Raw genomic sequence first — 25,794 nt, forward strand, 5'->3', positions numbered from 1 at the left:
TACAGGATATTACCCACATAACCTGGAGGTGCACTGTGACCTCCTGAGCTTTTGCCTAGACGGGGATTGGCATACTTTTAGGCGCTGTCATGTTTATGAGCGAGTTTTAGAAAACCGAAACGCGGGCTGCGTCGCATTCTCATTCTCCACAGCCGGAAATTCACTTCTCACGCACTTCTCTGCCCCTTTCTCCGCATCCCTGGTGGTGACGGCTGCTTTGACAAGCGATGGTGGTGGGAGACACAGCAGCAACATCGGCACAACAGCAGCAACATCACAACAGCAGCGACATGGAAGCACACACCACACACATGTGCCTATGGAAATACTTTAAACAAATCAAAAAATTCGCACTTGTGTGTGCGTGCGACAGCTGGGCGAAAAAGTTGTCCCTTGTTAGGAGGAAATCATCAAAGTGACACAAACAATTATTTAACTTTCGCTAGGCCGTGCGTGAGGCCGGTGACGTCACTCAGGACACACACACTCCCACACACATGACAAACGAATTTTCCCCACGTTTTCCCCAACCCATTTTCATGCTTCAGCGGAAGTTACAAGTTGCTCTAATAGGTCTATTAAGGTTAAAGCCTTTTCAGTGGCTAGCCCAAGCTCTAACATGTAATCGATTTGTAGAGATTTTTGTAGATAGATATACATCTGTAATAAGTTTAATATTTTAACAATTTAACTATGGTTACTATGAAATGCTGCAATCATCACACCAATTAATACACATACTTAATATTCAAATCGACAGTTCGCAGAACGATATAAATGAAAAGAAATCATTAGCTCGTTTAAAACTCAGCTCTGATTGCCGCTGACAGACAGCTTAAGCGATGGCTTGAAACAAGCGACAGAACTATAAAAAATTGCTTTGACAAATACATAATTACCAATACGTTTCCCGCTCAATAAATCCCATGTCAGGTGGTTCCAGGAAAGTGAAAATAAAAGCGAGGCAGCCACGAGCATGTGTCAGTGGTGCTTCAGCTTTATGTCCGGCCCATCATCTTGGCCTTCCCCGATCCGATTTTCCGCCATCCATCGTGTTTTATTTTTTTTTCCCCCCACTGACATGTGTTGGCTTTTGGCGAGGACATCAACTCATCATTCCACATACTCATTCTCGGCCAGGGGGAAAAGTGGGAAAACGGAAACTTTGTCGAAGGCAGGCGAAAACTTTTCAAAAACTTGACAAAATGTGTCACATGTGACATTAGAGTGCGTGTGTATTAGTTGGCGAGCATTAACATTAAATGAGTGACAGGAATCAACGCGGAGGGCCCCAAAGGTCCCGAGACAAGGGCCGTGGGAATGGTATCGATTGGTGCGAAAACCAGGAGGAGGGATGAATTTGAATAGGACTGAGGTCCTCAACAAATTCTGGGAGCTTCGATTAAATTTGTACACTCAAATGTGTCCAAAATTGTTTCATTGAAGGTCTTCACCTATGATTCTAACAGTTTCCTTTCAATTTAATATTTTAATATTACTAGAGACTTGAAGATTTAGTAACCTAACTCACTTTTGTGTTCGATTCACTTGCCGTATTACATGTTTCTGGTAACTCCATACCATTTTACTTTGAAATACCCCATAAATTTAGCTGGAGAATCCGCTTCAGCCAACAGCGTGGTAGAAACAGGAAGCCCTTAAGCTGGCTCAGACCGATTGCAACACCTTCAAGATGCTTTATGACCCAAGAGCCACCTTCTTCCTCGGCCTGCATCTGCATCCTTTTTGCCTTTTGCCTCTGGCAAACAAATGAGTTACCGTTGAGTTCATATTTTGCTGGAGATTTGAGATGGGCCACATGATGTGCAGAGAAAAAAGAATTTCGTTTTTTATAACATCAGCCTTTTTTGAAAATCTTTTTAAATGTACCTAAAAGTAGGCCACAGAAGTTGTATTAAATTTGTATTGCATACTTTTAGACAGCCTTGGGAGTGATTTCCGGAATTTCACTGTAGTTTATGTGGTTTTTGCCTATTTTTCAACTCGAAGTATTTTAAAGACACTTACTTTTCTCCCAGTGCTGCCTTGCTGATGTTTGCCTTTTGTTCGCCGGCTCGTTGCAGGCTCCTTCATCTTCCTGACCATCGAGAACGAGGACTCGGCCCTGCTGCATCAGCAGCACACTCTGGCCAGCACCAAGCGCAATTTGGCTGGCCTCGGGATCGGGAACAGCATCTATCAGCAAAGGACACCGCAGCAGCAGCAGCAGCAGCATCAGGCGGTACAAGGACGTCATGCTGACAATGACACGGTGGCCGCCGCCGCCGCCGTTGCCGCCCAGGGAATGCTGGCCGGAAATGCGAATGGCGGCGGCCCCAATCCCTTTGGGCCCGCATCCAGTGGCGACTTTGTTTACGGCATGGACGGCATGGATGCCGCCGACTTGGAGGCGGCCGGCATGCCCCAGTTCGCCCTCTCGCCGGACACCTACGATGTGCGGCAGCGGACCATCGAGAACATCTGGGACATCACCGTCTCGCTGAACATCCTCTACAAGGAGAACTGGACAAAGTGAGTAGCCACAAAACCTTACAAAACAAAAACTGGGAAATACATGATCAAATAAAAATAACTACAAATATGGGTATTATTGTGGGTACAAGAAAGTATTTTCAGCATTTTTTTAACTTTTTTGTTTTTAAATTTTGTGAAAAATAAAAAACTTAGCTGTAATTTTGTCTTATAAAATCCTAACTATTATAGGTTCACTAATTGAAAGTGTAGAATTTATATAAATTTTTAAGGCTATTTTTACTACATTTAAAATAATAATTTGAAAAGTTCTAGGTATAAAAATACCATTCAAAACACTAAGTGTAATGCTTAGAATTTAAAATAAAAATATTTAATAACCCTTTGAATATATATGTAAAAAACATGAAATTAAAACAAACTTTGTATAAACTTTACATAATAGATAAACATTATATGGGGTTTCATTCCACTGTCCTGTTCCCACAGTGCGTATGCTTGTTCTAAGCAACCTGGGCGTATACTTGATCTTATATTGATTTCCCCGTGTGACTCATATAGCCCCCTCCGTCTCTGTCTCTCCCACAGATTAGCCGCACTTGAAATAGCCAAGTTTCAAGACCAATTAATCAAGAGACTGAACGAGGATGTTATGCTGCAATTATCGCACGACGACGTGGCCAACGCCCCCTCCTCGTCGTCGTCGGCGGGCGCCTCTGCTGTTCCGGGGAGCAACAATCCGGCCACGGAAGCCGTGCTCCTTCACACACACTATCACCATCATCGCGCCGGGGGCGTTGGGGGCGTGGCAGTGGGCGGAGGACCACCGCATGAGTGGAATTTTGCCAAAGCGTTTTTGTATTCGCTGACCGTTTTGACCACAATTGGTAAGTGCCGGTGGCCTTCTGCCTTTGCAGACACAACGAGGGGGTCCGGCAGGGGGAGGGGGTGGTGGGTGTGAGGTGCCCCCGTCCCCAAAAGGGCGCTGGAAACAATGCCCCCACCCATGGCTTGCCTCTCTCCATTTTTCCCCATCGCCGGAGCTGGGGGCCATAAATTTGATGTACCACCAACGGAAATTTGTTTTACTTGAATGGCGAGTGCGCTCTTGTTTGCAGGATGCCAGAGGCAATAGCGCCTAAGAGGGGGTAGTACACTGGAAGAAACTCAATTAAATCGGCATTTTGTTACATTACAATCGTTCAAAAAAAATTTAAAAATATTTAACCCTAATAAGTTTACGATCTTACATTTTCATATACCAAAAGTTCCTTAGATCCTTATGTGCATTTCTGAGGGTAAAGGGTTTTTTTGCAGTGTATAAAATGGGGCAAAGGGAGTGGGGCGTTATGAGGGCTATGGGCATGACCCGTACACCTTTTGACACCATCGCATGAGTGCATTTGGGGCCGGACCAACTGCTGTTGCTGATGGCAACAAAAAGGGAATAGCGGAGTGGTCAAAAAACGGGGGCTAAAAGGGGTCTATAAATGTGGCTGCTAGGGAGGGTGAGCAGGGGGTGGGCCAGCGGCTGGGGGCTTGAAGCCGTGAAGAGGGGGACTTGATGATGATGCGATGCCATGGTCACATCCATGATGCTGGTTGCACAACGAAGCCGGAGTAATTCGTGCCATAAGAACTGCAGTGGTAATTGATTGATGTGCACACCGGAAGCGGGCTTAAAGTGTTATCGTTTCCAGACAACGATTATTTATCGGAGGGATTTCAGGTGTCTATCGGAAAAACGAAGATAGCGAAATTAATGGATGCACATGCAAGCTTTTCTGCTGAGGTTGCTATCTTAAAGTGCAGGGGGTTTCTAAAGGTTGAAAGGCAATAAAAATGTAATGTTATTGAATAAGAAGCAATTCAAATGATTATCGATATTATCGATAATTGAACTTTATTTAGTTGCTCGAAGGAATATTGCAAATATTATAGAATAAACAAATATTTAAGAATCCCTCGCAATCCCTTTAGCATCCCATTTCAATCGTCGCCCATTCAATATCGCCTTGATATAGATTTCCAGCTCTGTCCTTTCAATTGCCGAAACTAATTCGATAAGACTTCGATTGCTGACTCTGTCGAGGATTTCTCAATTGGCATTTGTCAGCAGCAGGGACTCCCCGGAAATCTCCAGGTCCCCCGAAAGGGTCCTGGCCAATTTTAAATATTGGTTTGTGGAGGGCCGAAACTTTTAAGCCCCAAACATCCATCTACGTGCAGGGGGCTTTCCGCACCTTTTCCTTGGGATTTTCCCTCCGCCCTGAGAGTGTGTGTGTGTGTGTGTGTGTGTGTAGCCAGTTGTTGGATTTCCCAGGAAAATGCCGTGTTCGTTTTTTCATCGGTAATTTCGTAGGCCCAAAATTGGGAGGAAAAAGTAAGAAGGAGACGGAAAACCAAGCCGAAAGTCAAATATTGATAGAGCAAAACAACAAACGAAGCTATTTGCTTAGCCCGAATGGCCGAGCCACACACATCTCTGCACACATTCTAGGCTTTTATATCCGTATACATGTGCGGGGATACGTCGACACGACTTTCCACTTGTGAAAATGCTATAAAATAAAATTTGCAAAAATTTCCTGCTGATCTTGGCAGTTTATGCCGATGCCAAGAGGCCAGAAAGCAAATATAGGACCAGAAAAACGACCGGCTCCCCCTGCAAATGTGCATAAAAATGGGGGCGGGTGGCCGGAGGGGCGGGGCAGTTTGCAATTGCGTTAGTCAGCAGACTGCCGGGACATTTGTATTAACATGACATCCTGCCAGCCTGCCAGCCTGCCAGCCTGCCAGCCTGCCGTCCTGCCACCCAAAGCAAAGAACCACCCACCCACACCCACTCCTCGTCCTTGTCCTTGCTTATTATTATTATTATTGTTTCTGTGGGTTGTGCTTACTTTTTTTGGCCGGCAAAAAGCGGGGGCGGGCAGCAGGTCTTCATTGTTCTTGGACGGGCTGCCCGAACAATATGATTATGATTATTGGTCCGTGCTTCTGGCCAAAGGACCAAGCCACTCGAGCACTTGAATGCAGTGCCATGCTCCGGGCTCCAACACTCTGTAATGGACTTGCCTCTAAAGTTCCCGGGGTCTTCGAGCTACCCAAAATAGCATCATTTTTTATAAGAAAAAAAGTAAACGTATTCGCCCAACTTTTAGGCATTATTTCTTATTGTACATAAGACTCAGACTAATTTATTTTAAGTTACTTAAATTATTTTAAGTTACTTAAAGCAAACGGACTTACAAAAAATTACTAAATTATTAAAAGAATGTTTTTTGGGACTTGTGATCTACGAATCAAGATTAAAAACAATTTACATTATTTTAAACCTTATTTTTTTTATGGGTTTTCCAAACCAAACCCAAAATATTAAATTTTTTAAATACTAAAGTACGACTTGTGATCAACCAAACGAGATTAAAGACAATTCATATTATTTTAAATCTAAATTTTTTCCCAAGGACTTTTGCTAATCCAACCAAAAATATTAAATTCATTCGCGAATTCTTTAGAAAAACAAAAACAAAAACAAAAGTCATTTAACTTACTTAAAGAGTATAAATATACCAAAAAAAAAATATACAAGACAAAAATTAAAGGGTATTGCCAAGTTGAGCAGCCCTCGGCCAGCCACATCCTTGTCCGTGGCGTGAGTCCTATGATTGTCTTGGGCATAAATGCGAATTTATAGGCAGCCTGCTTCCGCCGCTCCTCGAGATGCCTTCTGCTGTCGCTGGCGCAATAAATAGGACCCCGGATCGGGATCGGCCAAGCCCCTGGACAGCAATAAGACAAGTAATTTAGTTGCAAAATAATTTTAAATTTCATTTTCCACTTTCACAAGCGCACAGAATGTGAATGTGAATGTGAAAGTGAATGAGACTGAGGCCGAGACTGAGGCCGAGGAAACTGAGGCTCCACTTCCACATTCACTATCATCAATTGCGCATCTTTGGGGCCCTGCGATTCCGTTTTATGCTCCGCCATTTTGTGTTATGTGTGGGCATAACCGAAGGACCATCGATGTACAAATGGGCCCCAATGAGCGGGGGGGGCGGGATGAGCCCGGCTGGAAGTCGAAGTCGAAGGCAGATTAGGCCTAGTTGTTTATGGCGGCAGGGTGTGTTTAAGCTGCGACCGGGTAATTGTATTTACTCGCCCACACACGCATATTCGATAAATAATTCACTCGCCCATCGGCTTAGTGATCAGTAATCAAGGGCCCATGAACGTTCCCAGCGATTTATTTGCATAATCGATAAATACCTATCGGAAGCGAGCCGAATGGCCAACATTGTGGGCGAATGGGACTTTGTAAGTGCAGTTGTAATGGAGCCGGAATCAACTTTGTGAGCGGCATAGTAATAGGTAAAGTTATGTGGGTGCTTGGCTTGGCATTACTAGTAATTTCGATTATTTCGATAAATATGACTTTAATATTGATAGTCGATAAATAGCTATTTCGATTGATTCGATAAGCGCCCCTTTGACATTGATAACCGATAACTGACAAAGGTAGAAGGTTAAATTGTTTCTAGGAAATATTAATCTTGTGGTAAGTAGTTGATACTTATCTGATACCTTTCGATAGATATACATTTGGAGTCCCTTCGCCTGCCTGCCCCACATGGAAATCTTTCAATATCTTTCAATAAAATATGCAGATGCCTCGTTATCCCTGAGTTCCCTGATATCCCAGCAAATTGACAGGGCGGCAGCTGAGTTTTACAGCCCCCTCGAGTCGGGTCAATGGCAATATTATTAGCCCTGGCCTGGGGGCCAGGGCCTTGAGCGGGCCTTTCGCTAGATCCCCAGCACAGTGGTGCAAATAAATCAGCACAATGCTGCCGAATATCTTGCCATAGATTGATTTATCCCCTCACCCCTCGAGCACAACAAGGGCCCACTGTGCGGGGATGGGACGAAAGGGATACAGATACATCGTGGGGGGGTATTTTCGGGGGATGCTGAGCTGTCGTCTGCTTTGTGACACATTGACATTTTGGCCGTGTGCAAGGGGGAGGTGGGATTTCATTTAAATTTGCTGTCAACGCAATTACATGGTTACCAAGCACTTGGAAATCCGCTTCCTGTTTCAGTCACTGTTGCTGATTTTAGGTTAACAGCACCCGCTCACTGGGAAAAAGCATCCCATCTACCTGGGTTTTTTCGAATATATAAAAAGAGATTTAAAAAAATGTAATAAAATAAATAAATAAATTGTATATATTTCAGTACAAATTTCTAATTGGCACTGAGGTATCTAGACTTTTCCCTCTCTGCACTTATCCGCCAAAAACGCCTTCCCTCCAAGAAGACACAGGCCGCAGGCTCTTGAGCCCTGCCACATGTGACACCCCCATATTGATTCGATTTATTCGCTCCCACAGCTTCCTTCCAATCTCAAATGACTCACTTCCCGCGGAGGCGGCATTTGTTCAATAAAAAAATAGAAGACGCGGCAGCCAATAAACCACGCCCACGTGTAAATAAAATATATTTCGCAAAACCGCCGAAAGAGAAATAAGGGGAAGAAACAATAAAATTAAGAAATTTTCAAATTTATGCATGACACACCTGACGACGATTGCGTGTACGTGTGTGTGTCTGTGCGTGCCACGCCCACCGGGCCCCCGCCCCCGACCTTTTTTCAACCTTCCTTAGGGAGTTTCCGGCCTTAAGCTTGTTAAGCATTTTTATTGCCTCTGCCAGCTTAATTATTTTTGGTGCCCTTTACAACTCGGGCAAAAATGGGAAAAAGGAAAAGATTGGGAAAACACACAGAGTGTGGGGGGGGGGGTTCATCGGGCTTATATGTGAAGTTACGGCTCATTTGGGTAATGTCAATAAGTCGGATCTCTCGGGGGAGTCGCACAAATTGACTTCTGGCGAAATAATGTGGGAAAATCCAAAAAAAAAAAGAGGAAATTGTTAATGGACATTTTTTTGCCGGAGGAAAATCTTTTAATAGCCATACAGTAAGTAGGGACTTATATGTAAATACCAAAAAGGGAGTTATTGCTACGTTTAATTAAAATAAATACATAACAGGCTGACTTTACATATCAAAAACTGGATAGAAGGAAGGAAAAACCATATTTCAACTGAAAATGGTCCTTCGAGCCGGATGTTTTGAATTTGGATTTCTTTATAAAAACTAAAGGGCTTCAAAATAACCAAAAACTACAATACCAGACACCTCGATTTCCCATACACTAAAGACTTCATCTTCTAACCCCCCAGGCTATGGAAACGTGGCTCCGCGCACGACTCTCGGGAGGATCGTGACCCTGGCGTACGCCTTCTTCGGCATCCCCCTGACCTTGGTCTACCTGAGCAGCACGGGCAGCATTCTGGCGCGGGTGGCCCGCGAGGTCTTCTCCAAGGCCCTGTGCTGCTGCCTCTGCTCGAATTGCGGCTACTGTTGCTACGACGAGAAGCGAATGGCCGAGAAGGAGCGCCGGATGCGACGGAAGAGGCAGCAGGAGGAGCTGCGCAAGCAGCAGGCCGTGATGCAGGAGCCGTACTACGTGAGGGATGTCTTCCATGCCACGCCCGAAAAGGATGCCGGGGCCGGCGGGGCTCCGCCTCCGAACGCTGGAGGTGGGTCGGTGGGTGGCTTGGGCGACATAGACTCCCTCAGTGCCAGCGAATCGAGGGGCTCCATGCACGGCCTGAGTATCCTGGCCCCCATCCTGCTCTGCTTCTCGATGATGATCATCTACATTGTCTTCGGCGCCGCCGTCTTGTATCGCCTGGAGAACTGGCCCATCCTGGATGGCATCTACTTCTGCTTCATGAGCCTGTCCACCATTGGCTTCGGCGACATGCTGCCCGGCCTGCGCAGGGAATCGAATGCCACCACCTGGTTTTGTTCGGTTTACATAATGTCGGGCATGACCCTGACGGCCATGTGCTTCAATGTCATCCACGAGGAGATTGTCCACCGCATTCGCATCGTGGTGGAGTTCAAGAAGACGAGTGCAGCGAACGCGGGCGGCGGTTTGATTGGCGGCGGCAGTGTGTCGGGCGGTGCCGGTGGTGCAGGTGGGCCCGGTGGCTCGATGATGGACGGGGCGCACGAGGAGGGCGGCCAGTACTATGTGCCGGCATCTTGACACTACGAGAAGCGAGGGCATCTCTACCAGCGCAACCCCACCGAAGAGACCCTGGTGACAGGTGAGAAATGATTGAAATTGAGCTGTTAATATGTTGGTTTTCTTATTACATTTGGTCCTCCGAGCCGCATTTTTGATCTGATGATCTGAACTGATCACGCTGCTAAATAGCTTTGCAATGCTAAATAAAAATATTTCTTAGCTTCAAGCGTTCATGTCCTAAAATATAAGCATCCGGTTCGAAGGACCAATTGGAATGTGCATTTCTTATTACATTTGGTCCTCCGAGCCGCATTTCTTCTAGAATGAAATATCGAATTAAACTGACCACGCTGCTAAATAGCTTTAGCGTAACTTTGCAATGCCAAATAAAAATATTGCTTAGCTTCAAGCTTTCATGCCTTGAAATAGAAAAAAACCCGGCTCGAAGGACCAATTGGAGTTCATATGGCAAATGAATGGTTTATAGCAAAGGATTCCCCTTACTTACAGACACTCCCACATCGCTGGTGCTGAAGGACTATGTAAACCACGAGCTGGTGCCCATCCTGACCATGGATCCGAATGGCGCCCGCTTGGCACCCGCCCCCGCCCCCGCCTACACGCCCGCCTCCTCTTCGGCGGTCATATCCGGATCGGTAATGCCCGGTTCTGGCGAGGTCACCACGCCCGGCAACAGCTGCATTGCCCACGGTAGCGATCCCGGACTGGGCTACTCCTCGCTGAGCAGTCCGCTCCTCGATGTCCTGACCACGCCCACCGGGGCCAACGCCTCCGGGGTCTATACACTCGCCGAGGAGACGGAACTCGAGCTCCAGGAGACGCAGGTGGACAGGGATCGCATCTAAAAACGCCAACGACGAAAGTATTTAATCGACGGATCAGTATTAGTTAGCGATTAGCCTTAGACATAGTCCTAAAACCCTAGATCGAATCGGTATAGTGTGTAAAGTGTAATGACTATTTTTTTTGTTTTTTTTCCTGCCCCCAAAAATTGAGCGGGTGTATATGATGTAAGTGAGTGTGTGTATGTAGGGGAAACTTTCCCCCAAAGTAGAAAGAAAACGTCGTCCCGTTGGACCAGCAAAAAAGAGCGTAGCATAAGGCGAACTATCACTGTAAATACTATATATTGTAGCCGTGGCGAAGATACATTTCCATAGCTCCTAAGCAGATCAACCGATTGTAAAGAGAAGCCCCCAGAAAAACATAACTAGTCAATGTAGTGGAACATAAGAAGCCATAATAAACCAAAAATACAAAAAGCTAGCATATTCCAAGGGAATTGAACAGCTGAAAGGAAGAAAAAAACTGTTTTGGAGGAAGTGAGGTGATCATAAATATTGAGTTAAATATAGGGATTTCAAAAGCACATAATTTGGTGTCTAAATACTTTTGCATACTTTTATTCACTTTTGAAGTGATTTCAAACTGAATTGATTTCACCAAATTACTCTTACTTAATCTTTCGTACATTTTGAACATTTAAAAAATGTATTTTTCTAAGCCAAATGTATTTCCCTTACTGGTCAACACATGTGGTCATCGCACGAAACCCTCTTCTCAATTTGCGATATATTCGGAACTACACCTTCTTAATGTATGAATAAATAGAGAAATTCCCCATTTTTATGTGTGTAAGCAGGGAGCCCCAGAACGCAACTACATAATCCGCAATACCCATACCTAATCAAGACACATTTTATACGTAAATCAAGCTTAGAAAAATTACAAAATATGTACTTAATGCGACATAAATATGCTACACACAAATATATATAAATATATATATATAACTACATCTAGGTAATTGTTTTTTTTTGTAATTGTAATAAGCATAAAGTGGAGGAGAGGAAAATTAAACTATGCATACATATTATCAATGAATTCGAATTCATAAATTTAAATAAATGTTTGAAACTACAAAGAAAAAACTACGAAACAAAAAAAAAAACACAAACGAAACTTGCGTAACTTTGTAAATGTTGAAATATACCCCATTGTATATTTATGACAAGTGCAGCAGTGAAATAAAATTAATAAAAACTTAAATGAGTAAAGATGTTGATGGAGTTTGTGCTTAGCATGGAAAGCATTTCGAATTTGGCGCGCTCTTTTACAGAAGCTTTTTGCTGTGGGGCGGGGAATTTAACTTACATTGTATTTTGTGCTGTTAACTTCGACATTGGGCTGTTAGGCGCAAACTTTACACTATAAAAAAGAAAAGGTTAAAATTTGTTATTATTAAATAAAAGCTTTATTATTTTACAGATGTATTGTAGTTTTGTAAAAATATTGCAATAGTGTAAGGAAAAATCCAACGGAAGACCCTACTATCAGTTTACTTAGTTATATTTTTTTTTTTATTATTAGTATCATTTACAAACTTCAGTGTCAAAACTATTTTTTGAGTGTACTATCTTTAACATTTTAGCTTTTCACATGTCTGGCAACACTGCTCCGCCATCTTCAATTAACCGTTAGGATTTTATTGGCGTGGCTTTACCTTTAAGTTTGTATTATTTTGTATATTGTGTGTGAATCGTAGGATATAATGGACTGGTCGCTGATCATATCGATCCTGATCAACTGCCTGTATGCCTACGCGCTGGACGAGGACTGTCCCACGCTGGCCGACGGCGACAGTCTGTCGCAGACCCAGTTGCTGGACCGCTTAACCCATGGCTGCCGGTACGACCGACTGGAGCGACCCATCACCTACTCGGAATCCGGCCAGAGGCTGCCTGTGGACGTCTACATGCGCGCCTACATCTACTTCATGCAAAACCTGGAGGCGCACGATCTGCAGTTCAAGATCTACGCCCTGCTCCAAATGCGCTACCTCGATCCGCGCCTGAACTTCCGCAACGTAAGCCCCAAGAGAAGGCAACCCATTTTGGGGGAACAGCAGCTGAGGGACTCCCTCTGGATGCCGCACATATTCCTGGCCAACGAGCGGGACTCCAGTATTCTGGGTGAGCACGGGAGAGCCATAACCCTAAGCCTAGAAATCCCAGGTTTCATAGCTTTATATTCTCAGGACAGACATTAAATATATCAGAATGTCCCCGAGTTTCTAAGGGATCCCAAGGATTACTTGTTTCCCTCACTTATCACCAGACTTATTTCCTTTGAAGGTCCCAAATTTGAATCACAAACTAAGAAACCACACAGTCTCCTTTGTGGTCTGTTATAAGCGATAACATTTAAGATCTCCATTTCAAAGTTACCCCTTACCTGTGAATAACCCTCAACGAATACCTAGTAATCGCCATGTTCCGCAGGTCTCACGGAGAAGGACATCCTCACCTCGATTTCCCCCGACGGCACCGTGATCGTCTCGAACCGCATTAAGGCCACACTCTACTGCTGGCTCAACCTGAAGAAATTCCCATTCGACGAGCAGCACTGCTCCACGGTGCTCGAGAGCTGGATGTACAACACCTCGGAGCTGGTGCTCCACTGGGAGCAGAAGCGTCCGATAACCTACGACGGGGCCCTGCACCTCACCGAGTTTGTGCTGCAGCGCTCGTGGTCGAATGAGACGGTGATCAACGCCGACTTGAGTGACCTGCGCCACGGAGCCTTCGCCGGCAACTACAGCTCCCTCAGCTTCACCGTGCATCTGACCCGCGTGGTGGGCTTTTATCTGATGGACTACTTCCTGCCATCCATGCTGATCGTGGCCATTTCCTGGGTGTCCTTCTGGCTGCAGGCGGACCAGGCTCCGCCGCGAATCACGCTGGGCACCAGCACCCTGCTGACCTTCATAACCCTGGCCTCGGCCCAGGGCAAAACGCTGCCGAAGGTGAGTTACATCAAGGTCTCGGAGGTGTGGTTCCTGGGCTGCACCATTTTCATATTCGGCAGCATGGTGGAGTTCGCCTTTGTCAACACGATTTGGCGGCGCAAGAAGAGTGTGCCCGTGAAGAAACTGAATAGTAAACACATCCTCAAGTCCACCCTATCGCCAAATCTGCTGAGGCGGCGTAGTCACGCCAGATCCAAATCGTTTTCGGGAACTGCTCTGCAAAAGGCCGCCGACACTGGCTCCCTGGGCGGAGCTGGCTTCAATAACTATCTAACCGTCAATCTGCCAATCACCACGATCAAGGAGGGGCAAGTTCTGGATCCGCAGAGGACCAGGGGAGCAATTCAGAAGATGGATGTTACCTTCGTGGAGAGTGCCTTTGGCTCCATGGGCGCAGCCCAGTCCACGGGAGCCATCAGTGCGGCCACCAGCACTCACACTTTGACCAACAATAACCAGACCGAAAGCGGAACGCACCAGGAGGAGATCGACCTGAGTGGCTGGACCACATTGACGCCACAGGAAATCGCCATGTGGATAGATAGCCGGGCTAGGTTCGTGTTCCCCCTGTCCTTCCTGGTCTTTAACTTGTTTTTCTGGACCTTCGTCTACTGTATTTAAATTGAGTCGTTCTGGAAATGAGCCTTTTATTTAAAATATTGTTTAATTTGTGTATTTGTGGCTGTTTGAAGAGCGCTTAGTTTTTTCGATATACTAAAATTACTTATAATATTATGGTTTCGTTTCGTATGAGTTTTGTTTGTTTATCATTTTCAAATTTTATTTTAAATTGAAAGTTTTTAAAAGTATGTTGTTTTAATTTTAATTATTGTTAAAAAATAAGTGTACAATCTGTAAAATAATTATTGAAAGAAAAGTTAATTTGAATAAAATCAAGGATTAACAAATGTGTTTTCTCAATTTGAATTGTGCGCCCAGCTAAAGTAAAGCAAACCAATATTAAAAAAGATGATCAATATAAACATGCTATAACATTAACTAAGTTGAATTTGTTTAAGTTTTTATAAATTCGAAACAATAAACTCGTATTTTTAAATGGGAATTCCCTATTCGATTTGCATTTGAAAACGATTACTATTCCCGCTCTGCCTTCAATTACAAGTATCGATTGGAATATCGATAGGACAGCTGGGGAGCCAGCCATATGCCAACCTGTGCGTCAGAGCAGCACCGCTATACCGACCGCGCAATCTATTCCTATTCGTTTTTTCCCCCACACATACACACACACGGCACACGCACACTGCGCAACAATAACATCGGGCCCCAAAAAAAAGACGACGGACACTACTTCGTCGTGAATTGTAAAATACAAAAAAAAACGCATTCGAACGCGCTAGTTTGTTTTTTTTCACGTGTAACTACGCCAAAAAAAGGGCAAAGGAATTAAGCAGCAAAAAAAGGAGAAATTCGGCGCAGCAACAACAACAAGAGCGCCGCATATATGTGTGTATGTGCAAGTGCAAGGCAAACATAAACAACGCGCGTGTGTGTGTGTACAACGAAAATATTGTATAAATCAAATTTATATATAATTTTTTTGTTTTTGCCATTGTTGTATGCCCAATAGTGATCACTGAAATCTAAAGGCAAACCGAAATAACAAAAATTAATTTGAGCAATCCGATTGCTTAGCTTTCACAAGTTGTATAAAACAAAAAATAAAACAAAAACGAACAAAATAATAGAAGAGAAGAAAAAGAAGGAGCTGAATGCCAACCGGTAAAGATAGCGGTAAACTGCGAGGGAGAAGGACCACAATAACAACAACAACGCCTGCAGGGGGGACTCGGAGCAGCAGCAACAACAAAGTGCATATTCTTCCTTCTCCTCCGCCTCCTCTGCGGCCCCTTCCCGATTTACGGTTATAATGGACACCATCTGTAGATTGTGCTTCCAAACGGCAACGGTATGTTAACAGGAAAAAACATGATATATACACATATGATTTAGGTATATAGACTTTGATATTTCTATTGATTTTTTTTCTGTTTTTTTTTCGCCTTTTTGGGGAGTTTAAACAATTGAATTTGCGCTACTGTTATTGTGCGCGGGGGCGGAGGGGTGGGGGTGGAAAAGCGCGCGCATTGCCCCCCTTTCCCACACACGCACACACACGTTGAAATAACAAATACACACACACGCTCGCTCACATATGCGACCCCAAACTATTGCTGAACCATTTTTATTTTTAGCCAACTCAGCCCGAAAAGTTGTTCAAGCCGACAACTTGAAAAAATATTATTTTTACATTTTGCTTACGCTTGCCGCTCGCTTTTCACTTTGACTCCTTTTCAACCTTCCCTGCCCCGGCCCCTGCGAGTCCCCTTTTCGGCCCCTCCGCCCCCCGCCTTCCATGAACCGCACAAAAAGAAATACATAATAAAACAAAATGACAGAAATTGCGCCAAGGCAGCCAAATGTCAGAGGCTGCACGTGGGCTTAGTTGCGAGGGGGTTACAACAAATGAAATTGAATATTCAATATTAAAAATATGAGTTCTTAAGAAGCTTTATTATTCGACTGATAAGAATTTGTTCAGGAATCTTATTGGGTCTTTTACCTACAACCACAAGTAAACAACTAACAATTAAACAATACCAATTTAAATTTATATTTGGTAGTTATATAGAAAAATAAATATTATTTAGTGAAGAGCAGCAAGTTGCTTATTATTCTATTACTTTTTACCACCCACCAAAATGACCCCTTTTTGCGCGGACGCCTCTGCTTGGATTGCTGGCAGAGCGGCGGCAAAACAAAACAAAAAGCGAAAGAATAACAAAACGTTGTACCGAAGAAAAAAAAACATGAAATGAAAACAACAACACGCTGTTGTTGCTGTTATTGTAGTTTCATTTCTTTCTTTTTCATTCTCCATGTGTGCGTGTGTGTGTTTATCTTCTTGTCTGTTATTTCTAGCTGGTGGGAAAGAGAAAGGGAGTGGGAGAAGGAGAAGGAGAGGGAGGGGAGAGAAATGAAATGAGGTTGAGTTGCCACAATAAATAAAAAGCATTTTTGCTCTCTCGATCAAGAACTCCAATTGGAAACCCCCATTAATGCGCCCTCCTGTCGTCCTGTCTTACAGTTATTCCAAGTGCCCGGCTATAGCATACCCACGTGCGTCCGCTGCTCGGAGCAGTTGACAAATAATTCCAACTTCCATCAGTCGGCGGCAGCCGCTGCCGCCGTCGCCGCCTCTGCCTCGGCCGCGGTCGCCGCCTCCGCTGCCGCGGCGGCCACCTCCTCGTCGACGGCCTCCTCCAGCGACAGCGACGCCATCGCGCAGCAGCACCAGAACCCGCAGCAGCAGCAGCAGCATCCAAACTCGCAACAGCAGCAGCAGCAACAGCAAATGCAATCATCCAGTTCTTCCGAGAACCTACAGTCGCAGGACGACTCCGAAGACGTAAGTCCTTTCTCGAGCATGCAGATGTGCAGCAAATAAAGTGTGCAGCAGGTCGCACTGCAAAAAGTGCAGTGTTTGAGTTGTCAAAGTGAGGCAGATACCGTAAACCCAGTGTTGAGGAGGCCATCAAGACGCAGCACACTGAATGGAAAGCTAGTTGGAAAGCCATGTAGAGGGAATGCAGTGTTGCACATGCCATAGTTGGGAAACAAGCAAATCCAATTGGGCAAAAAAATAGTGTTGAGAATGGATAAGAAACTCTTTTGAGAACACCTAACCCTAACTGCTAGTTCATTTTGACTAGGATTTGCAAAGACCAATATCTTATTGTAACTTCCAGAGACTGATGCTGATTTATTAATTAACGAGATTTATTTTAGTCGAACAATAATTTGATTCAAAACATTTTTTCATCTCATTTCACTAAATGTGAAACTAGTATCTAGTATTTGAAATATGAACCAGATTATGTGTGTCAAAACTCCAATCAATGAATTACCTTATAAATTATGAATTTGGATTTAATAATTCCTTTGTGCACTGCAAGCCCCCTTCGATGTACTCCAATTACGGGGGCTCAGAGGCCCCGTCTCCTCCAGGGGCGCTCCCCAGGGAGTTCGACTCCTGCTCCTCCTACTGCACTTGTTTATTATTGTTGTGCTATTTTCTCCTTTTCAACTACTCCCCCACTCGCAAAAGGAATACATAACTACATACATACTTACTGCACATTCATAGCCGCTGCTTTTCTTCTTCGCTTCTTATTTCGCCGTTTCTTTGCATGTTCTTGTTGCCTTTCTTTTTCCATCATGCAACAGAGAATTGCAAAAAAAAAGTATAAATAAAATTTAGAACGGGTCATGTCGAACTCGGGGAATACTCTTCTTCTAAAGTTTAACTCGAAACAAATGTGGGTTCGAATACTAGGGATCTCAGACAATTTTTTTAGAATAAACAAAAAAAATTATGTAGTAAATTAAACATGTCTTTTATGTATATTGCTTTAACTTTTAATTTGTTTGCAGTTTTTAAATGTAATTATTGTAGGTTTTCATAGTTATTATTTTAACATTTTAAAAATGTTCGAAACAAACAAAATTTTTAACTTTCTTATAAAAAATATTTTCAAAAAGTCTAAACAAATTGCAGAGTATTTGCACTTCCACCTGCTGCTTTTCGCACTGCTCATTTTCTTGTTTTCCTTTATATTTATATATATGTATATATACACATATATTTTGTGCTTCTTTTTCCATTAATATCTGCTCGGTCGACGTCGACGTAGAAGTCGGCGTATCTCGGCGTTTTTGTGCGCTGTGTAAAGCGGAAAAAATTCATTTTCAGTTGACGCTTTTGCTGTGTGGGTGTGCGTGGCACGCAAAAACAAAAGGCGAAAAACAAGCGGGGAACAACAATAAATAAAAATAGTGAAAAATATTAAGTATAATTTGAGTGATTCCGCAATAAACAAACTGAATTCGCACGGGAATTTGCAATCCGTTCTTTTGGCCGCCAGCTTGTTGAGCGTGAGTGGGAGTGGGAGGGGGATAGTGCCGGAGAGCTGTCCGTTTAGCTACTTTACCGCCAGATACATATAACTAGGTTTATACCTATATGTAGCGGGAAATGTGTTTTACAGAAGTGCAGAGAAAAGCATCTCAAAGTGTTCCAAAGTTTGATTTCTTTTATCAGATATGGTAATATATCTTGAGGTCACTGTATACATACTTTTTTAAACTTTTTAAAGTGAAATTTAAAAAAAATCCTGTAAAAAAGCATCTCAAATTATTCCAATGTTTGATTTCTTTTATCACAAATGATAATATATCTGGAGGTCACTGTATACATACTTTCTTAAACTTAAAGTTAAATTAAAAAAAAATTCCTTGATAAGAAAAATATTTCTGAGGGAAAACTTATATTAGGGCAATGATTTTTAAGGTTTTAAGCCTACAAAAGTACGGAAATTACTTTCTTAAACTTTTAAAGGTAAATTAAAAAAAGAAATTCCTTGATACGAAAAATATTTCTGAGGGAAAACTTATATTAGGGCTATGATTTATAAGGTTTTAAGCTTTACTAGCCTTAGATGTTGAGGAGAAACAAGCCTAGATGGATTAAATTCCTTACAGGGAAGTAATGAGAGTATAAGCTTGTTACAAATTCGTTGGAAAATATTTCATTCCTCACAATTTGGCACAAACATATCAAAACCCGACAACACTGTGGGTTGCAGTCGCAATTGTCCCCCATGCGAAAAGCCACCGTTCTCAACTGATGATCATCATATCTCTTCAAGGTGGATCTGATATTCAACGAGGAGGGCTCCTGCCCGCTATGCAACAAAACGTTCTCGCGCAAATCCTCGCTCATGACGCACATACGAAATCACTCGGCGGAGCGTAAGTTTGTGTGCACCTACTGCCACAAAGGTGGGTACCAACGCCAGCTATATCTGCTGTTTGCAATCCCCTAATGATCTCTGGAATTTCCCCGGCTTGCAGGCTTCACGCAGGCGGCCAACCTGCGGAACCACGAGCGCATCCACACGAACGACCGGCCGTATCAGTGCGTGGACTGCGGAAAGACCTTCACGCAGATCACCAATCTGAACAATCACCGCCGGCTCCACACCGGCGAACGGCCCTTCGTCTGCAATGAGCCGGAGTGCGGTCGCAGCTTCGCCCAGGTGAGCTCAAGACCTCCTGCCCCCCATCAAATAATAACAAATGTACTCCCGCGCAGGTGACGAATCTGAACAACCACATGAAGTCGCACCACAAGGTGCAGCAGTACTGCTGCAACGTGTGCAACAAGAAGTTCACGCAGGTGACCTCGCTGAACCAGCACCTGCAGGCGCACGCCGGGGTCACCGGCTACTACTGTCCGCGCTGCCCGGAGAAGAACTTCAAGCTGCAGTCGCAGCTGCACACGCACATGAAGACCCACGGCCTGGCCTTTCCGTACGAGTGCGACAAGTGCGACGAGAAGTTCCTGCAGCAGGCGCACCTCGACCAGCACCTCAAGATGCACGACGAGTTCAAGTTCAAGTGCGACATCTGCCCGAGCAGCTTCAACCAGGAGTCGCTGCTGAAGAAGCACGTGCAGCGCCACGTCGAGGGGCGCTACCTCTCCTGCCCGGTGGCCAACTGCGCCGAGTCCTTTGCGGTGCGCCAGCACCTGTCCAAGCACCTGCTCACAAACCATGCCCACCACGAGCTGCCGCCTCCGAAGCGCTCCAAGAAGACGGGCACGCTGCAGTCGTCGCAGCAGCCGCTGGCGATGATCGGCCAGCCCTTGTCCCTGCAGCACACGACGGGGCAGCGTAAGTTGGGATCTCTTCGCTTCCCAAAAGCTTTTCTTATTAAATGCGGTTTACTCCCACAGGTGGGCGTCCGCCGAAGAACAAGAACAAGGCCACGGCAGCGCTGGCCGCCACGGCCATCAAGATCGAGATCAACGAACCGCTCCACGGCAGCCAGCATATCAGCAGTGTCAGCGGCCTGTCCATCCAGCAGCAGATCAACCAGCACATGCAGCAGCAGGCGGCACAGCAGCAGGCGCAGCAGCAGCAGCAGGCGCAACAGCAGGCGCAGCAGCAGCAGCAGCAGGCGCAGCAGCAACAGCAGGCGCAGCAGCAACTGCTGCACCTGCCGATGGGTCAGGCGGTCAAGGCGCGCTTCATACCCACTAAGTAGGCTAGTTTAGGATGGAGGAAAGGTCTCTCTTAGCTTAAGCCCGAACGATCAGCTGCTAAAACCCCTGATTAGCATAGCCATAGCCAAAGTAGCATCACATTCAGCCAGCAAACACACGCGAAATACCATGGAATATGATATGGCGGATGGCTCGGGAATGCCTGGCGATCTCTGAATGGGTTTTGCTGTCGGAATTGGGAAGTTATCATCCAATCAGCTAGCAAATGCTTGACCACTTTTAGTTTACCAAGGCTTGGGAACAATTTATTCACTAAGTTTAGGCTCAAAATGTTTGTACCAGTGAAAGAGAAAACCTTTTTTAATTTAAATATATTATTATAAAATATATACCTATTCTTGGTAAAGCCTTAAAGCTTGTAAGCAAATCGGAGCTATAGAAACTGTAAAGCTAGTTATACTTTCATTTAGCAAGTTTTTGGTTTATAAATTCCATTTTTTTAACCATTTTGAAGAATCTTACAAATGTATCTCGACTTCACTACTGTTTGCATACTTATTTTGGGACTTGACATACATATTTTAGGTCAAGAAACCAAAGTTAAGTAATAGTTTCGATCATGTTATATCCTTTTACTCGTAACATATGTTAATTCCCATGTAAGACTATTTGAAAGGCCTATTTTTGAGTATTTGAAATAATATTTCCAACCAGTTAGCACTCTCAATTCCGACAAAAGACCAGTTTTGAGATCGGCGCAGAGATTTACCGAGCCTCCCGGATTCAGAGTCGGCGGCAAGCTGCTGGTTCAGTTTGGTGTCTGTCTCCTCTTTTTCCTGTCTTAAATTCTCCAGCCAAAGCAATAGACACGCCAAAAGGCCCCCAACTGAATCGAAAGTTAAACAGCTATGCCTAACGTTTAGAAGCAAAAGCAGCACCAGGCGGACAGACGAACACAACTGACTCACGATTATGCACATAAACGCCCACATCTTTATATACATATATTATATAAACACGAGGTCAGGTGGAGAAATCGAAATCTGCAACTTAAATCGAATTAAAATTAAAGTTTTTAGCGCAATGCAAAGGCACAGCGAAACGGAAATAAAAATGTTGAAACAGAATCGGAAGCAAATACAAATTACCTACGATTAAAAGTAATTATCCATTGAGAAAGGCAACAGAAACCGGAAGTAACAAACAAAATTCGATTAAATTCGGTATGTATTTATGTTAAGCATTAGCTTAAGTGTTTTTATTTTTTTTTTTAATAAATCATTACAAAAAAGAAGCAACCTAAAGAAAGGAAACAAGTTAAGCGTAGCGCAAGTTGTTTTTATGGAGGTGTTTTACATTCCAATTAGCAGCACAACCGATCGGTTATATGTAATACATATATACCATTTATTTGCAAATACATTCCATTTAAAAAAGATAATAAATTTACATTGAGCTTAGGCTAGACGAGCAGAGGCGATGGGGCCAACGAGAAACGATCAGCGGTCGGGGCTCAATTCGAGATGAGTATATTTGGCTCGATGGAGTGCAGGACGTTGAATCCCTTGTGGAGGATGCAGGTGCGCTGGACGCCGCAGGCCACCAGGAAGTGCGAGAACTGAAGGAAGGCAAGGAGAGCAAAGGATTAGTATCGGTTATCCAAGGATCGAAGGGACAACCCACCTCCACGGAGTGCTGGTGGATGTTGCTCACGCAGACCACGATCCTGCCGCGGAGCAGCGCCTCCAACTGGGGCACCTGCAGGGCCTCCAGGCGCTGCTCGCCCAGCTGGACGGTGGCGAAGGGAATGTTGATGCTGTGCGGCACATGGACGCGTCCGAACTCCACCACGCTGCGCAGATCCACGAGGGCCAGCTCCGCCGGCGAGTTGTCCAGCAGGAATTGCACATCCTTGGCGCTGATGCGCGGGCACTGCTCCTGCTGCAGGTGCTTCAGCTCCACATCCGCCACGCCAATGTCCTGGAAAGTAATTTAGGCTGTAATACAAGTTATCCCATGCTCTTGCTCGCCACCCACCAATGCCTGTGGCGGCTGGAGACGCAGTGCATGCTGACGATGGGTAATACTCTTGGGCGTGGCCTCGTACATCTTCTGGGACTCCAGCACACAGCCATCCATCACGATGTCCGGCAGATCCGAGAAGAGCAGGATGCACTCGTTGAAACCGGAGGTGAGCAGTGTGCTCCTCAGCTGGCGCAATATGGCGATGCCGATGAACAGCGGATAGGAGCTGTCGCCCAGCATGAGTTTGTCCCACAGATGCAGGATCTTGTGCAGCGGAAAAACATCTGTAACACACATTAAACATTACTTAGGACAAGGCAACTCTGGGATTTCAATAGACTGAGTAGAAACCCACGCGAGAACATGGTGAGGAACCAGGGTATGGCGAAAAGCTCTGGTATAAAGCTAATGCTGGCCAAATGCCGGGCGAGGAGCGGCTCGTGAAAGGCAGTCAGCTGGGAGAACTTGCTCAGGTACTCCTTGATCACCGCCGAATTGTCCTTGAGGAAGAACCACTGCAGATACTTTGGAATGAACTTGAACAGGCTGAGGAAGGCCAGCTCTAAGAGAGAGAAGGAAAAAGGGTTAGCATGAGACTCTACAAAGGAAACCCAGCACCCACCTTCGTTGTTGAAGTTGAGATAGAGAAAGGGCGCCGTCAGCGAGTCCAGTCCCTGCCAGTAGACGTACTGCGGATGGGCGGTGACCCAGGCCTTGAGCAGGCGCCTCAGCTTGCGATGGCCATCGGGCGAGGAGAGCAGCTCATCGTACTGATGACAACGCGGTATGTCGACCTCAATCTGCCGATCCGTGCTGGTGGACGTGAACTTGTCGATCTTGGCGTAGCTCCCATTGGGCACCACCTCCAGGAGGGCAGCCCAAATGGGGCCCCTCAGCAGCGGCGGCACATCCACGGCCGCCTCGCGCCGCAGCTGCTCGGATGTGTGCGGGTAGCCCTGCAGAAGCCGGGTGAACAGGCGCACCCGCTGAAACTGGTACTCGATGTCCCTTTCGCGGATCACCAGCGGCAGTTCCTGCAGCTCGCGGGCAAAGTGGGCAGGAAAGCGCGGCGAGTGGAGCAGCGGAAAGTAGACGGCAGCTGGCAAGCGACTCAGTCGCTGGAGCAGTGCCTTCAGGCGCAGCGGCACCACCCGGTCGTCCATGAGCTGCGCCTGACTGCGACCGGGACAAACGCTGGCGCCGCTCAGGCGCACGATCTGCGGCAGACCCAAAATGGGCGCCTCGCTGCGGATGAGACCCTCCTTTTTCAGCTCCGCTTGGACATCGCCGCCGGCCAGTTGCCAGAGATGGTAGATTTGCGACAGGGGACATCGCAGGAGTAGGGGTAAATGCTCGGCGCCCTCGTGCAGGGGCTGCAGCTTCTCCTTCTGCACATCGAGGTGGACTGCCTCGAAAGCCGGATGACCTATGAGCTCCCCCGGCAGCGGTCTCCTCTTGGGCAGGACACTCAGACAGCTTTCCAGCAGCTGCCGCAGACTCGCGTCCATCTGTGCATAGCGTTCGTGGCACTGGTGCTCCCGCGCAATCTTCTCCAGCACGCCGTTGCTCCTGCCAAAGGCCAGGATTTTCCTCACCACATTCGAGAGTTTCAGCTTGGGCCACAGCTCGATCTGGAACACCAGCTCCACCACTATCATGGCCAGGGCCCACACATCGCTCTTCACATTGCCATTCAGGCCGAGCAGCCGTTCGGGTGCCATGTAGCGAATATTGCCAATGGGAAAGGGCACGTAGGCGCCGCCCTTGGTCATGTGGTGCAGGCCGTAGTTGAAGAGCTTCACCCGCAGCCCATCGCTGGAGATGAGGACGTGCTTGGGCTCCAGGTTGTGGGCCACCAGGTGGTGCTGACTCAGGACGTTGATGCCGCACGCCACCTGGTAGAAGATCCGCAGGATCTGGGCAATGGCCAGCGGAGGATGCCGCTTGGCGTAGTCCTCCAGGGACAGGCCCAGGTACTCCGAGACCACAATGGTGCGCTCTGAAAAGAGTGGGTTTGGGATTAGTAAGATGGATATAAAATTGACTTTTAGGAAATGATGATTCTGATGAAAGTTATTTAAAGTAACTTTCGATTTGACACTTTTTTGGGGTATTTCTGTCGTGCGATTTCGAAGACAATAAGAGAAAACATGAGATATTAGTTGCTTAGTCTAAGAAATGGACAAAATCCATCAAAAATATAATTAATGGGTGGTTTTGAATGCTGTTTTGGTTTTGGACTTATCTAGAAAGGATCAAGAGCTTCCCTGGACCATCTGTATAGCTTTTTATGATATTTAAATCACATATTTTTTAAGATATTCAATTTTTTTGTCTAACTAGTGGGCTAAATCCGTAAAGAAGTATAATTAGTGGGTGGTTTCGGATGCTGTTCGGTGCTTGGGCTTATCTAGACCGGATCCAGGGCTTTCTGGGACCGCCCCACCCACCGTGCTTGCCGCGTATCACATCCAGGTACTGGCACAGGTGGTCGTCCTGCAGCTCCTTGAGCTTCTGGGCCCTGCCCAGGATCGCAATCGAGTTGGGCGTGAGGGGCAGGCCGTTGCTGCCGCAGACGTCGCCAGGATGGAGCTTCGCGAAGAAGGTGACGGCGCACAGGCGACTCTCCCTTTCGCGTTCCCGCGTGCTGCCCATCGCCGGTGATGGTGATCCGATCCCAGGTTCACAAATCAGCGCAAGTCACTCCAGGCTCCGGCAGTCCCAGTCATCAGCAACAATTTAATTTTGTTTTGTGGCAGCGGATGCAAACACAGCTGATGGCGTTGCCACACCGCGCCGAGTGCAACGCCCCCAATTTTTGGGACCTGTTAAATGTACGTCATATGAATGTTAGGTGTTAAAAAGATGTGTGCCCCTTGTTAGAGTTAGCTTATTAAAGTACTATTTATTCTAAACATATAAACATTGCAAATTTAGATGTTTTTCATAGACTGAGCAACAGTTGAAAACGCTTAGAATGACAGTGCTGCCAGACTGTACCCCTTGCAAACAGCTGCCACCACTATGCGCCATTCCAATTGGAAATGTTTTTACTGTTTTCTTAAAAAATTTTAGTTAATCATTTTTATATTATAAACCTATTAAAAGTTTAACTTTAAAACTAAAAAAAAAATTATTCATGATTTAAAAAGAAAATAACTCAGAAATAATAATTATTTTTGAGTTTTATCATATCATTATTATTATAAATCATCAAAATAATTATTTCTGAGCGAAAAGAAAAAAAATGA

At 45.4% G+C, this 25,794-nt stretch overlaps 4 protein-coding genes across 6 annotated transcripts in view; 3 read left to right on the plus strand and 1 right to left on the minus strand.

The window, feature by feature from the left end:
• LOC108023639 (uncharacterized) overlaps positions 1 to 10,247 on the plus strand; it is a 79,200-nt gene extending 68,953 nt beyond the window's left edge. The window contains exons 5-8 of the mRNA XM_050888325.1: positions 2,085 to 2,532; positions 3,082 to 3,380; positions 8,746 to 9,681; positions 10,113 to 10,247. Coding sequence (XP_050744282.1) covers positions 2,085 to 2,532; positions 3,082 to 3,380; positions 8,746 to 9,620 — 1,622 coding nt within the window. The 3' untranslated portion in view covers positions 9,621 to 9,681; positions 10,113 to 10,247. The remainder of the gene's footprint in view (positions 1 to 2,084; positions 2,533 to 3,081; positions 3,381 to 8,745; positions 9,682 to 10,112) is intronic.
• A 1,841-nt stretch (positions 10,248 to 12,088) lies between these two features.
• LOC108023234 (pH-sensitive chloride channel 2) lies at positions 12,089 to 14,339 on the plus strand. The gene is made up of 2 exons (XM_017092509.2): positions 12,089 to 12,595; positions 12,905 to 14,339. The coding sequence occupies exons 1-2, from the start codon at positions 12,175 to 12,177 to the stop codon at positions 14,050 to 14,052; spliced, it is 1,569 nt and encodes a 522-aa protein (XP_016947998.1). The 5' UTR covers positions 12,089 to 12,174; the 3' UTR covers positions 14,053 to 14,339.
• Positions 14,340 to 14,662: 323 nt separating this feature from the next.
• On the plus strand, positions 14,663 to 21,844 carry LOC108023512 (gastrula zinc finger protein XlCGF8.2DB). Of its 3 annotated transcripts, XM_017093057.3 has the most exons (7): positions 14,663 to 14,902; positions 15,023 to 15,361; positions 16,541 to 16,861; positions 19,161 to 19,293; positions 19,366 to 19,550; positions 19,607 to 20,186; positions 20,249 to 21,844. In XM_017093057.3, exons 2-7 carry the CDS (start codon positions 15,323 to 15,325, stop codon positions 20,557 to 20,559), a joined length of 1,569 nt encoding a protein of 522 aa, XP_016948546.1. In that variant the 5' UTR covers positions 14,663 to 14,902; positions 15,023 to 15,322; the 3' UTR covers positions 20,560 to 21,844. The 3 variants fall into 3 exon arrangements, with proteins under 3 accessions (XP_016948546.1, XP_016948545.1, XP_016948547.1); XM_017093056.3 differs by having other exon boundaries at positions 14,663 to 15,361; XM_017093058.3 differs by lacking the exons at positions 14,663 to 14,902; positions 15,023 to 15,361; positions 16,541 to 16,861 and adding an exon at positions 18,208 to 18,387.
• A 57-nt stretch (positions 21,845 to 21,901) lies between these two features.
• On the minus strand, positions 21,902 to 25,349 carry LOC108023513 (TBC domain-containing protein kinase-like protein). Its single transcript, XM_017093059.3, has 6 exons — positions 24,994 to 25,349; positions 23,166 to 24,542; positions 22,899 to 23,105; positions 22,556 to 22,827; positions 22,202 to 22,498; positions 21,902 to 22,136 (listed from the first exon to the last, which is right to left on the minus strand). The coding sequence occupies exons 1-6, from the start codon at positions 25,196 to 25,198 to the stop codon at positions 22,032 to 22,034; spliced, it is 2,463 nt and encodes an 820-aa protein (XP_016948548.1). The 5' UTR covers positions 25,199 to 25,349; the 3' UTR covers positions 21,902 to 22,031.
• Between the last annotated feature and the right edge of the window lie 445 nt (positions 25,350 to 25,794).

This window comes from Drosophila biarmipes, chromosome X (genome assembly GCF_025231255.1).
Source record: "Drosophila biarmipes strain raj3 chromosome X, RU_DBia_V1.1, whole genome shotgun sequence".
In the NCBI taxonomy this organism is placed as follows: domain Eukaryota; kingdom Metazoa; phylum Arthropoda; class Insecta; order Diptera; family Drosophilidae; genus Drosophila; species Drosophila biarmipes.